At 43.4% G+C, this 13,438-nt stretch overlaps 1 protein-coding gene across 1 annotated transcript in view; it reads right to left on the reverse strand.

The window, feature by feature from the left end:
- Positions 1-13,438, reverse strand: part of SEC24A (SEC24 homolog A, COPII coat complex component) — a 107,571-nt gene that overhangs the window by 16,820 nt on the left and 77,313 nt on the right. Inside the window, exons 13-19 of the mRNA XM_044280918.1 lie at positions 12,952-13,158; positions 10,408-10,531; positions 10,157-10,315; positions 6,534-6,707; positions 2,662-2,772; positions 1,703-1,878; positions 305-442 (exon numbers count right to left, since the gene is read on the reverse strand). Of these exons, the coding sequence (XP_044136853.1) occupies positions 305-442; positions 1,703-1,878; positions 2,662-2,772; positions 6,534-6,707; positions 10,157-10,315; positions 10,408-10,531; positions 12,952-13,158 (1,089 nt within the window). The remainder of the gene's footprint in view (positions 1-304; positions 443-1,702; positions 1,879-2,661; positions 2,773-6,533; positions 6,708-10,156; positions 10,316-10,407; positions 10,532-12,951; positions 13,159-13,438) is intronic.

The raw sequence follows: 13,438 nt of genomic DNA on the forward strand, positions 1-13,438 counted from the left end.
AGGAGTCCAAAACCCAGCACCCCCACCGATCAGCTGGTTGAGAAGGCTGCCGCCATGCCAGTACAGCCTTTGTTTATCTGCTCACTGTCGTCATTGCAGCAGTGACCAGGAGAAATTACAAGAAACCATCCCATTTAATTTCAATGGGACAGCACGTACCAAAACACTTTTTCCCCATATCTCTAGAGTTGTAAACCTATGACCCATGACCAGACAGACTGCTTATCTTCATAGATTTTTTTTTTTTTTTTTTTTTTTTTAGAACTGATCACAATAATACATTAAAGACAATTTAAAGACACACCTCATCTGATAGATTGTCCACTCTGTACAGGTTAGGGTGTATCATAAGCATCAGGTATGCCAATGGCTGATTCTTAATCTGACACATGGAGTATATTCTCTCATCCAAACTTGCACTTGTCCCCGTTTGGAAAGCTTTCTGTAGGAGAAAGTAGAAAAGGCTGGTAAAATTTCACAGATGGTTGATGCAAGGTGATGCATGACCGCTGCGGCCAATGTTGATGTGGGACCAGAGGCATTGGAAGTGGAACCCAGCGGCCAGGAACAGGAAATAATTACCACAGCGGGTCTGGCCACCCTTCTGTGAAAAGCTCTACAAAAGTGAGAAACCCCTTGTCCAACCCCCTTACAACATATCAATATAATTTTCACTAGGCTTGAGTGAATCAAGCTTGGGATCATAAATCCCAAGTTGATTTGTTAAAAAACAAAAACAACAACAACAACTTTAAAAATGTTTTTTTTTTTATATACAGGACTAAAATGTTTGGGCTCTGTGTAGCCAAACGTCGTCTCGGCCAAAGCTGCGAGAGACTTCAGTGAATGACTACAGTATTTCTATCTGCATATTTAAAAACATTTTAAAAAAGGAATCCGAAGTGGGCTTTGGCATGAAGATACCAGCCAGTACTAAAGCCGAATTCGCATTCCTATTTTAAAATGTTTTATTTTATTTATTTTTTTAAATACGCAGATAGGAATACCGTGGTCATACACTAAGGTCTCGTGCAACTTCAGCCGAGACGAAGTTTGGCTACACGAACAAATACATTGTAAATGCTGTACGGGAACAGCATTAACGTTTTTCAACAAATTGACTTTGGCTCTATAATCTGAAGCTCAATTCGCTCAAGCCCATTTATCACATATAGGACAAAATATGAAGAGATCTAGTTCGTTAAAGAGGTTAGCCAGGATTTTCCTATCGATTTCCTATCCTCAGGATAGGACATTGATATCAGACTAGTGGGGGTCTGATTCCTGGCACCACTATCGATCAGAAGTTTTAAGTAGCTGTGATGCTCACCGGAGGTATGGCGAGTGCTGCAGCCTCTTCACAGCTCACCAAATACAGCCCCGTCCATTTGATAGCAGCTGTGCTTGGTATTGCAGCCCAGCCCCATTCACTTGAATGGGGGGTGCTGCGGCCTCTTCATAAAGCCGATTGACGGGGATCTCGGGTGTCAGACCCCCTGCCAATATGATACTGTTGACCTATCATGAGGATAGGTCAACAAAATCAATTTCCTGCCTCCATTGTCTAATAGGATCTAATATGGCTCTGTAATATATGGCTGATTGCCACATCTGAATATAAACTTAAAGAGGAGATATGCAAAATATAGTTGTTCTGCATTCATTAATTTGTGCCTTTAAACTGCATCACAAAAAGACTAACCTGCTTCAAAAGAGCCAGTACAAACAGAGGGAAGAGACGCAACGAGTGTGGCGCTAGAAGACCTGGCTGTTGTACAGTTAGCACTGAAGTACGGTAAGCAGACAGGGAATCAATTGCAGCATTAACTAGAGCATCCCGAGCATCACTCAGACTTGATGAAATGGATCGATCAACAGCTAAAACAATGCAACAAAAGTTAAATTAGTATTGCTGAAAATAAGCATTCGTTTTTATGACTACATTTCTACAATTATACTCTATATAAGGAGTACAAAACAGACATCTAAACCTTCAAAAGCTACCTGAAGATTCAACTCTTTTCCACAGAACTATACATACATTTGACCATATGTTTTGCTGCATTTTCAAGGTTAGATGGTCGCTTTAAAATGGCTGAAGAGGCATATAAAAAAGGTATAATACACTTAAGTGAATCTCAGTGGGCGAACATGCAGTGTGGTGAAGGAAAACACTCCTAAAACTCATAACGGGTAGAAAGATGACCATCTTATAAGAGGCGTATTCAGTCTCTGAATAGTGAAAAGGTTTGTCTAGGAATCATTTAAAATGGCCATCAGCAACCTGTCCTAGAATGAGAGCAGGACTTTGTGCCACCACTATCAGCTGCCTAGATTGGCGAGTAGGCACTTGCATATACTACATATTGGTGAGTCTTCCTGTCAGGCTGCTCAGCCATGATGGCATATAATAGGCAGGATCACATCATTACCACCTGTTGTAGGAGTAGTGTATTGAGTCCATGCCCCCTCCTAGACAGCTCTGCAATTGTGAAAAATTCCCTTCTAGTTGGAGTAGACAAGCAAGGGTAGCAAAAGTTGCAGTAGACAAGCAAAGGTTAGAAAACCTAAGCAAGAATCTATTTATCTCATATACAGGATCTTAAAACACTGGTTCCTTTCTCTGAACAAACATTTAACTAATGGACTTTGTATACCTACCCATATTTGCCAACAGTGCAACCACAGCCTGCACATCAGCCCCAGCATATACATCGGATAACGCTGGAACAACAGGAAGGCACATTGTGTGCACACGAATCCTTCGCTCTCCTGTTAGGAGTAGAAAGAAAAGAAAAGAAAAGAAAAAAAAAACATCAAAAAAGTCACAGCAAAAATATTATACTGCAAAACACCATTGCCATGAAACATACTGGACATTATTCTATGTCCAAGTCAACATCTAGTCTTCCAAACACAAATTACCAGTGCGGCACTGCCTCTGGATCAGGACCTTTACACAATGTACTAAACCTCCTAAGCAGAAGATAGCAGTACTTCTCTAACCTCCTGACTGGAGTACTTTTTACTCCTCTTTTCGGCCCCTTTCACACGAGCAAGAATACTGTGCAGGTGCAATGAGTGAGGTGAACGCATTGCACCAGCACTGAATCCAGACCCATTCACTTCAATGGGGCTGTGCACATGAGCGCTGAGTTTCACCCATCACTGATGTGTTGCGTGAAAACCACGGCAAGCTCTATATTGTGAGTTTCACGCAATGCAGGCCCCATAGAAGTGAACAGATGCGGTGCGATTTTCACGCATGGTTGCTAGGAGACGACCGGGACGGGGACTCGATCTTTATTATTTTCCCTTATAACATGGTTATAAGGGAAAATAATAGCATTCTTAATATAGAATTCTTAGTAAAATGGTGATGGGTTAAAAAAAAAATATATATATTATATATATATATATATATATATATATATATATATATATATATATATATATATATATATATATATATATATATATATATTAATAAAAACTCACCTTAATCCACTTAAATGGACCTGTGGTGACATCACTGTGCTCATCACATGGTCCATCACCATTGTGATGGACCATGTGATGAGCACAGTGATGTCAAAGGTCCTTTAGCCAGGTCCTGAAGAAAGTAGAAAGAAGAGAAGATCCGCTATGCGATCAAGTGGATGGGGTGAGTTAAATTTGTTTATTATTTTTAACCCCTCATTGGACATTTTACTAAGCATTCTGTATTAAGAATGCTATTATTTTCCCTTATAACCATGTTATAAGGGAAAATAATCAAATCTACACAACACCGATCCCCGAATCTCTGTGAAGAAGTTCGGGTCTGGGTACCAAACATGCCTATTTTTCTCACGTGCGTGCAAAACGCATTAAAACGCTTTGCACTCGCGTGGAAAAATCGTGCATTTTCCCGCAACGCACCTGCATCTTGTCCGGCCCTCAAACGTGACACCCGTTTGAAAGAGGCCTTATGCTTTTACATTTCGAGGGATACAATTTTTTTGTGTTTAGAGGCATAATTATGGCGGCTTAGCCCCCATTACTCCCAAGTGGGGAGCACAGTGTTTAAATGTCCATGGGACAAAATACTGTTGTACTGATATTTAAAAAGTTGCAAAAAGGGGTTTTGCGTCAAAAATGTTCTTAAATGACCCCCACAGTGCCTATTTTACTTCTTCCCATAAATGTAAGGAAATCCCTAGACATTTTGTCCAAAAATGGAGAAAAAGCCCCAGGAGTCCTCCTCTTCTGTCCAAGTCTGTTTAGTCGTCATATATTTTATATACAGTTCAGGAAAGCTTGATTATGAGCAATATCAATTAATGCCAAACTCTCCCTTCCCCATAATCTACAAAGTTATGCAAGAACACAGGGTGGGGTGCGTCACTGTGAAGAAACTATGTGAGCGCTAATGTGCTCTATAAACCTGTATCTATAGTACACCAAAATACCCCAAGAAATACATATGGCTGGCATTACAACACTTGCCACCAGTCTGAAATACCACATCTGCTTAGTTATCCTGAGATTTAGGAGCACAGAAAATGTTTTACTCTACAAACAGGCATTTGTTGTCTTACAGCTTTCCCACACGTTGGATATTGCAAAGAGAGCTATAAACCGGCCTACCCCATGTCAGACAGTGATAAAAAAAGTGACTGGGGATTGCTATATTTCTCCAAGATTCTTCTTATATGTGTACTAGGCTCCAGGAAGTATATATCTTCCAAGGAAATCTGAATGAGATATAAGGAATCCAGGAAAGCTGAGTATCCTTAGCGAACAGTAGTTGGCTAAGGGCTTTGGCAAGTCCTGTTTTCAGCCTGGATATTTAACGATGGGCAGGTTGGTAGTGGATCCCATCATTACCTTCCTGGCCAGTACAAGTTTTCTTTGTAACAAAGTCCAGCTTATTTCTGGGCTATTAAGGTGTGCACTTAGGAGTGGTTAGTAGTAAGCCACTTGTATATACAGGGAAACACATGTTTAGTTAGCACTCAGCCCAGCAGTGGTTCACTTGCATTTTTGGCCCTGGATACCCATTCTGCCTACCGCCACAGAGTTAATTCCCACACCAATATAAGCTATTAGGGGAGTTATATAATGTAAAATCATGTTCACAGACCACTATGAATAAATCTTAAAGGAGTTTTCCCAAGATTTTCTTACCAATGACCCTATCCTCTGGATCTGATCGTAGGGGGAAGGGGGGGGGGTCAGACACACAGTAATCCTGCTGATCAGCTGCTTGAGAAGGCAACAGCATGCCTATGAGTGATGACACGTTCATGTGACCTAGGAGCAGCTCAGTCCCATTTAAGTGAATGGGGCTGAGTACAACAACAAGCACAGCCGCTATACAATGTACAGCGCAGTGCTTTGTAAGCTGTGAGAAGGCAGCATCGCTCACAGGTGATCGTCGGACCCCTACCGATCAGATATTGATGACCTATCCCAGGGGTGGCCAACCTTACAGACACAAAGAGCCAGAAAAAAAAATCTTATGACTGCCAGGAGCCACAAGCTATCCGTTTACACAAATATGCGTGCACACGACAGTATTACTGCAATTGAGTTATCAAACATTTAAAAGTGCATTTAAACCACCTTTCCTACCTGTAGTGTAAACAGCTTTAGTGAGAATTCTGGCAATCTTTGTTTTTCACAATGTGTTTCAAGATTGCTCAGATGACCGCCCCATGCTCAGATGACCGCCCCATGCTCAGATGACCGCCCCATGCTCAGATGACCGCCCCATGCTCAGGGGTGATTTGACATAGGGGAGATGTGAGCATGGGGTGTCCGATTTTTCGTGTCTTATATGAGCACTGGTGAGGCTTATTTTGTGGGTCTGATGAGGATTTGGGGGTCTTATCTGAGCTCATACTACCCCCATGTCAGATAAGACCCCCAGATCAGTACTTTAATAAAATAAAACTGTGTAGGAGGCTTATCCTACCTCTGCTGCCGCTGCTCTGAAGACTTTGGCGCCCTCTCCACAGTGACCTGACGTGCACAGCGTCAGGTCAGAGCGCGGGCCTTCACGTATTAAGGGGGGGGGGGGGCACTGCGCCACCAATGACATGTCAATTAACTGCCGCGGATCTCAGCTATAGAGGTCGGGTGCGGGCTAAATTATTCTGCAGCCTGCACCCGCCTCCTGTATTTGAATAAATGAGTGCGTTACCTTCATTGGTGGCAGTGGCCACAGCCCCTCCCCTCCTCTTTCCCTCTGTATTCTTATTGGTGGCAGCGGCAGCAGCACAGGGGGTAGGGCGGACTGCTTTCTTCTTCCTTCTCCCCTGTACTGCTAATATTTTGATCCCCTGCGAGCCGCATATGTAAACGAGAGCGCGCTCCTCTGAGAGCCGCAGGTTAAGGTGCAAGGAGCCGCATGCGGCTCGCGAGCCGCGGGTTGGCCACCCCTGACCTATCCTATCCTGGAAAACCCCTTTTAACACATCTCTGTACAACCCACTCCCCCCAAAATACAAAACAAAAACAAACTCTTCAATTACATGCCAAGCTTTTACCTTTGCTAGAAGTGTATAAAAGAGCAGACTGAAAAGAGACCACAGGTGTATCGGTCAGATTCTCCTCCACAGACATCTGTACTGCATAACCAGCATCAGGGTTTACATTGGGAAGTGACAAGAGATCCGTAGAGCGAACAAAGAAGTTTCCATGAAACGTATGGATAGAAAGGCCTAAAGAAGGGTGCAAATAAAACAAGTTTAATCTCAAAACATGCTGGACATACACATTAGAAAACATTAGGATTGGCTATCAATCTAATATATATGAGAGCAACAAGCTATTCTGGTGTCAGGGGGGGCACAAGAGACCACACGTCATGCAGAGGAGGATTTTGGGGTATAGGGCTTGGAGCCCTGCTGGCGAGGACTCCAGGGAGGGTGAGGCTTGAAAGATGGCTTGCGCTTCTGCTCTGGGGCAGATTTGTCGGCTGGTTGCTTCGGGCTGGAGGAACTCCGAAAGGGCCGAAAAAGAGGTCTGCGCTATTTAGACCTGTTGAAGCGCGACCTACTCTGCAGAAAAATGGTGCTTTTACTCCCTTGTAGCATCAGAGATTATTTCATCCAGACGCTTTGCCGAAAAGCTGGAATTAGACTTACCGGTAATTCATTTTCCACTAATCAACCATGACGGCCCAGAGAGATTGACCCCTGACCTCTGTAGGGGCAGGAACAGAGATTGGTGGTGGGAGGGGTCCTTTTAACCTTTCACCAGCGAGTTCCATATTATAGTGCCACAACCACCGGTAAAGAAGTGAAACAACTCAAAAAAAAATTTTTTTCTTGGTATTAACTCATACCAAGTCTGCATAATAATTTTCTGGGTGGGATATCATGCCGTCATGGTGGATTCGTGGAAAATGAATTACCAGTAAGTCTAATTCCGGCTTTCCACTTCACCACCATGACGGCCCAGAGAGACATAACAGATTATATACGTCTTAGGGTGGGGCAACGACCTGTAGGACCTTGCGACCAAAGGCCAGGTCGGAAGACCTGGATAAATCAAGTCTATAATGTTTAACGAAAGTGTTTACACACTGGACCAGGTTGCGGCCCGGCATATCTGATCTAGGGAAGCTCCTGCTTTTTCAGCGAATGAGGCAGATATGGCTCTCGTACTGGATGCATCTGGCGGTCAATTTTGTGCAGATCCAGTATAGATGCATTATACCAGAAGACCTTAGGGGAAGGGGTGGGCTCCTACCCAGTGGTTACCTGAGGCTCAAGCTGCCGGCATGCCCAGGTGGGCTACTCACGCAGGGGCGCTCTGGAGCGGTCTGCTCCTTCTGCTGTGCATGTGAGTTTTTGAAGACATCCACTCCCAGGTCTCGCCCAGCGGCCCGGAAGTGACGTCAGACGTGCGCGCCTGCACAAACGTCCTCCCAGCCAGCTACCTACACAGGGAGGTAGGCGACCCCGCAGCAGCACAGGTCAGGCTCCCGCACAACAGGGAGCGTGACCCCGGCGTCTCCCTGTCAGCTTTGGAATGGAGTCCGCTGGAGAGCTGGGTGGGAGGCCCGCAAGGGAAGCACCCAGGTACCGAGGAAAAAAAAAAAAAAAAAAAAAAAAAAAAAAAAAAAAAAAAAAAAAAAAAGGTCCTTTATACACTTTACCTCCCTGAAAGCCAGAGAGGACTTTTCTCTATCCTGGCCGCTATAGGGGCAGGAACACACTGGTGAATGGTGGTGGGAGGGGTCCTTTTAAAGGGATTCTGTCACCTCCCCTCAGCCAAAAAACGATTTAAAAGCAGCCATGCAGCACAGCTTACCTTGATTAAGCTGTGCTGTTTAATCTTGAAATCCGTCCAGCAGTTACTTTAAAAAACGACTTTGATCAATAAGGAAATGCGTCCTGAAGGTGCCCAGAGGGGCGTTTTTTTCTTCCTAGTGAGCCCAGTACCGCCCCTCTTTCAGTGCCCAGCCCGCCTTCCTTGTATTTTCTAACTGCCGCCCCCAGCCTGCCACAGCCTCTCCTGCCTCTCCTCCCCCTCCCTCACGCCGAACGAAGTCTCGCACAGGCGCAGTACCCACTGAGGGCTGCGCCTGTGCGATCATCAGGAGACTGAGGGCGGCAGCTTCATCTTCGTCACTGGGCATGCGCCGAGCCCAGTGACGTCCGATGCTCGCTCTTCCCTCAGTCAGCAGGGAAGAGAGAGCATCGGACGTCACTGGGCTCGGCGCATGCCCAGTGACGAAGATGAAGCTGCCGCCCTCAGTCTCCTGATGATCGCACAGGCGCAGCCCTCAGTGGGTACTGCGCCTGTGCGAGACTTCGTTCGGCGTGAGGGAGGGGGAGGAGAGGCAGGAGAGGCTGTGGCAGGCTGGGGGCGGCAGTTAGAAAATACAAGGAAGGCGGGCTGGGCACTGAAAGAGGGGCGGTACTGGGCTCACTAGGAAGAAAAAAACGCCCCTCTGGGCACCTTCAGGACGCATTTCCTTATTGATCAAAGTCGTTTTTTAAAGTAACTGCTGGACGGATTTCAAGATTAAACAGCACAGCTTAATCCAGGTAAGCTGTGCTGCATGGCTGCTTTTAAATCGTTTTTTGGCTGAGGGGAGGTGACAGAATCCCTTTAACCGGTCTCTGTTCCTGCCCCTACAGAGGTCAGGGGTCAATCTCTCTGGGCCGTCATGGTGGTGAAGTGGGAAGCCTGTTACCTGCAAAGGGAAGGGATGTCAAGGCCCGTTTAGAAGCATTATCTGCTGCCCAGCAAGATAGCCACAGGGTACGGCGAATAGCCCCCAAAAGGGCTGAAAAGCGTGGCCAAAGGCGCGTCCAGACAGGTGTGGGAAAGTTACACTGCAGTATCCGAAAGTCAAACCGGTCTGGAGACCGGGAGGGAGCAGCAGGCTTGCCTCCTCCTACGGACACTAAGCTAAAACGGTTTTAACTGTTCCTAATGGCAACAGCTATACCCAAGGTCAAGCCTGTGTCCTCCAGTGATCCGGATGAGAAATGAAAGCTGTGCTGTGATTGTTTGCTATGGGCAACACAGTTTTTCTTGTAGTCAGTTTCATTAAGCCAACCCTGTGGTCTCAGTAGCCATGTACTGTACACCTTTGGTGGCTTTTTTTTTTTTTTTAAAGAGGACCTTTCGCCTGTAAAAACAACGTGAACCAAGTATGCTGACATAGAGAGCAGCGCCTGGGGATCTCACTGCACTTACTATTATCCCTGGGTGCCGCTCCGTTCTCCCGTTATGCCCTCCGGTATTTTTTTTAAAGAATAATGCAAACGGATCCAGATCCGTCTGTGCAGATACAAGATGGATCCGCACCAAACGCAGGTGTGAAAGTAGCCTTATCTGTGTTCTCTCATATTTTAAACACTCATTAAATCTCAATCCTTATCTTACTGATAAGAAAGTAGTTTAAATGAGTGTTTATGACCTCTTAGTAGTTTAGAGAAGAGGGTTATTAGATGATGGCACAAAGTGAAAGTACCAGTCACACAGTTAGAAAAACAGTTAACCATTTGTGACTCAACAGCTCACTTTTTTTTTTTTTTTAATAAAGGCATATTGAAAATATGATTTTTAGCCAAAAATAAGTTAAATGCAATCATAAAAAAATTGACTCCAAAAAGGTGTACATAGCCTTTAAATACTTCATCATACAGACCTTTGGTACACCTTATCCTCATAACAGCCTCAAACCCAATCTTCCGGGTAAGGTATCGCTTAAATTCTTTCTGAAGCTTCTCCACTTGCACTGGATTATGCTGGTGATGGTAAGCACGATAATAGTAAACACTACCGGCTGAATATCTGGAAATGCAACCTATAACAAAGAGCGAAACCTAAGCAGGCATCTTAACACAAAAACACTTACATACTAAATATTGAACGAGAAATTTGAGGCTGATACCGTACCCAAGGAAGCCAAATCCGAGTATCTGCCACTTAAGAGAAACAGATCAACTGCTACTTGCTGTCCTGAACAATCTAAAGCAAGCTTCTTGTAGAAGTCAGTTGCTGGTGTCAAATTATGAACATCCTGTAAAAATACATAATGTAATAATTCATCAACATTGTGAGGGCTGAGACTCCATATTGTGCCTTATGACTGCATCTTGTATTTCATACAGCCATTTTACGTAATAAACGGAACTTCTTTGCCAAGGTTACTATAACCTCAAGGTCACTTCTAGCCCCCACCATTCATTAGTAAAGAATTTTTTTGCAATTATTAGGAGGATGAGTCCGTGAATAACACCATGCTACTGCTGATCATCAGGGATTTTTACATACAACAATATCCAAAACATAAATAGCAAGGCCAAAGGAGAATGGTCAAAATGGCTCTTTTATGAAGAATACTGAACCCAATATGCCCTAAATATAGTATTTCAGTTGTTAATACCCCTTTAAATTTTATTTTTGTCCCTCATCATTGTTTCAGTCTGGAAATGTGGCCCCTAACCAGAAAACGTTGTACTCAAGATCAAGATCAAGGTCTGGTTTAGCAGAGTAAGTGTAAGAACCTACTCAGGGGAAGGTGGTGTGCCGGCATGCAGGAAGGGTCCAGCTACCCACCGTAAAATGTTAAATCACATTTTTCAAAAGGGTAATGGACAGGCACAGAAGGAGGGAACAAGGAGGAGAGGGGAATACTTATCAAAATCCTGAAATAACCACCCCACCTTCATCATCTCTGCTTTGGCTCCCTAATGAGACCAGTAGGGTCATCCACTCAGTGACTAGCAGGAGCCTTGTGTTAACTACAACACAAAGTACTCATTACATGGACAAAATACTGATCAGTAGTACAGTATTTCTCACTGTGGAGCACCCCACGTCTGTAGGTAATGCTAGTTTCACACTAGCGCTAAAATCTCCCAACAGAGGAACAGACTACCGGAATTCATCATAAGCGGATACTACCTCTCCCCCCCCCAGAGACCATTGACTGAAACAGAACTCGGCATGACTCTGGCCTGTTTCTGGCATTCGTGCTTGTATTTAATGAATGGTCTCTGGTGGTGAAAGGTAGTATCCGGCTATGACGGATATGGTGAACTCTGGAAGGCTGTTCCTCTGCCAGAAGATTTTAGCACTAATGTGAAAGAAGCCCAATATGGGCAGGCTATTAAACTGAATTCAGTAGGTACCATGTAAAGATTAATTTCTCATTTGCTGCCTCTACAGGAGAATTTAACACTTGCTGCTGGCTTTCCCTAGAGATTACTGCTTACTATTGTCAGTCTCTGCGACTGATCTGTTTATTGTCTGGGGTTCGTAAACAAAAAAATTAATAAATAAAAAATCTAAATAAGACAACCACCCTTAAATGATAACTGACTTTTTAAGATATATGCTAATGTATTTGCTTAAAGGGGTTCTCTGGGAATTAAGAAACTGAAATTACTTAAATATTACTTTATTATAAATATATTCCCAAATACCTTTAGTTATAATGGCTCATTTTATCTGGGGAGCGATCATTAGGATAAATAAAATGGGCACCGTCCTATTAGTATACACAAAACCTGTCCTAAACACACAGGAGGACAAGTTACTTCACTGAGCTACAGAGCTGCCTCGTCCTCCTCTCTGCTCTGCTTGTCAGTTATTATGATCCTGAATACAGTTTAATATGATCTTCAGCTGAAACTCTATAAGAATGGAGATCATGAAGAGACATGAAGTACAGAGGACAGACTGTGATAATGTGGAGCTGTGGTAATGGAGACTGCATACAAGTGCTGCTGCTCATAAGCCACATCCCTCCTCTCTGTACTTCATGTCTCCTCATGAACTCCACTCCTACAGAAATTTCACAGAAGATCTTATCTCTATTCAGGATCATAATCCCTGACAAGCAGAGCAGACGACGAGGCAGTTCTTTAGCTTAGTGCTGTGAAGTAATTTATCCTGCTGTGTGATTAGGACAGAGTTTTGTGTGGACCAACAGGACGGTGGCTATTTTATTTCTCCTAATGAAATCGCCCTAGACAAATTGAGCCATAACTAGTCAAAAGGTATTTGAGAATACATTTATAATAAAATAATATTTAAATATTTTCATTTTCTTAATTCCCGGAGAACCCCTTTAACTCCTGTACATCTTCCTCCCATCAGCTAGTTACACAGATACTCCCTCATCACTGCCCCTGTGGGAAGATTGACATGCCCATGGACATAAAATCACAAAAAATAAGAAAGAGCTGCATAACACAACAGTAAATAGGAGCAATAAAGGTAAAAGAAATACATTACAAAATTACAGCTACCATCATAAATTATTATTTTAAAGGATGTTGAAGCAAACTGGATAACCTCCAGTAATCAATGTGATTCTTTATCATTGGAGAATAATTCAGTCTGCTTCTAATAGGAAAAGGATTTATGGAATTAAAAAAATTAATTCTATGATTATAAATTTGCACAAACCATGCACTTAAACTGAGGTTTCACCTTTGCAGAGGATTTTTGGGTAGGTTCCTCTCGGGGTTTCAAGGCTCCGGCACCCACTGTTGGCAGTTGTGTCTGGAACACAGATATTCGTCCTCCAGTGGGCGATATCAGCTTGTATGCAGCCTGTAGTGCTGGTCCAAGAGCACTTTGAGTCTCTGATGACTTTGTGAACATTTGTGGAAGGTTCTTTAGTAAGTCCTGGACCAACTAAGTACAGAAAACATAACTCAATTCTTTAATAAGAAGAGCACATTTGAAAATATCCCCATTTCAGTTTTCACCTTTAGAACAAAGCAGGATATTGCCACATATTTGTTAGTTACAAATATGTGGCAATATCCTGCTTTGTTCTAAAAGGTAAAAACTGAAATGGCGACTATGGTATATATAAAGGGTCCGGCATACAGAGGTGAATTTATCATGACAGTTATATTAGAATTCAGTTTTGTTTGAGTCTTCCTTGGCATACTTTGCACTCAATTTATTA

This window comes from Bufo gargarizans, chromosome 2 (assembly GCF_014858855.1).
Source record: "Bufo gargarizans isolate SCDJY-AF-19 chromosome 2, ASM1485885v1, whole genome shotgun sequence".
Lineage (NCBI taxonomy): Eukaryota > Metazoa > Chordata > Amphibia > Anura > Bufonidae > Bufo > Bufo gargarizans.